Source organism: Fulmarus glacialis, unplaced genomic scaffold (assembly GCF_000690835.1).
Source record: "Fulmarus glacialis isolate BGI_N327 unplaced genomic scaffold, ASM69083v1 scaffold15232, whole genome shotgun sequence".
NCBI lineage: Eukaryota > Metazoa > Chordata > Aves > Procellariiformes > Procellariidae > Fulmarus > Fulmarus glacialis.
In genome coordinates, this window is record NW_009197293.1 from 21,756 (window position 1) to 22,469 (window position 714).

At 47.8% G+C, this 714-nt stretch overlaps 1 protein-coding gene across 1 annotated transcript in view; it reads right to left on the minus strand.

Annotated features, from left to right (window-relative positions):
* The window catches only part of RUFY1 (RUN and FYVE domain containing 1), a 12,530-nt gene extending 11,874 nt beyond the window's left edge, over positions 1–656 (minus strand). Inside the window, exons 1-2 of the mRNA XM_009572495.1 lie at positions 491–656; positions 33–150 (exon numbers count right to left, since the gene is read on the minus strand). Of these exons, the coding sequence (XP_009570790.1) occupies positions 33–150; positions 491–647 (275 nt within the window). The 5' untranslated portion in view covers positions 648–656. The remainder of the gene's footprint in view (positions 1–32; positions 151–490) is intronic.
* Between the last annotated feature and the right edge of the window lie 58 nt (positions 657–714).

Sequence of the window (714 nt, forward strand, 5' to 3'; positions counted from 1 at the left end):
GTGAACTGCATCATCCCCAACAATCAACTTACTTCAACTCTGGCAGATTTTTAACACTAGTTGCTATATCTGATGCTTCAGGACAAAGTTTTTCCACTAGCTCCAAAGGACCAAAAAACGATTTGTTCTGTCCAATAAAAGTCTTCTTCACTAAAGGGAGTATACAGAGAAGTTTGTGAGGAAAAGTGACAGGCTTCCAACTCCAGAATCACAAATGTTAGTCTACGCTTTACTTTGTCTTACCAACTCCTAATACGTCAACGAAAAGGGGGCATTAAAAATATTGCCTTGACAGTTTAGGAGGCACAAAATACAGGGTATATCAGAAGGTAACCACATAGTTATATCTGTAATACTGATTAGCATCATACGGTGTGTGTGATTAACATTAACGTCATACAGAAGTCAAACTGGAGACACGACACAGACTCATTTATCCGCCTCTCCTCAGCGCGGCAGCTGGCCCAGCCGCGGGGGAGCGGGCGCCCACCTTTCAGCCCGTGCTTGAGGCAGTGCTCCAGCACCACGAAGAACTGCTGCAAGGGAGGGAAGTCGGAGTCCAGGGTCCGGCCCAGGCTCAGGGCAGACTGGATCAGGATTTTGATGCTGAGCTTCATCATGTTCATGAGGTTTGCGCGCTCCTCCATGGCGTGGTATCGCGCACCTGGGCGGGGGGACACGGGTGCAGAAAGAAAAGCTGTTTTTTAGAAACGC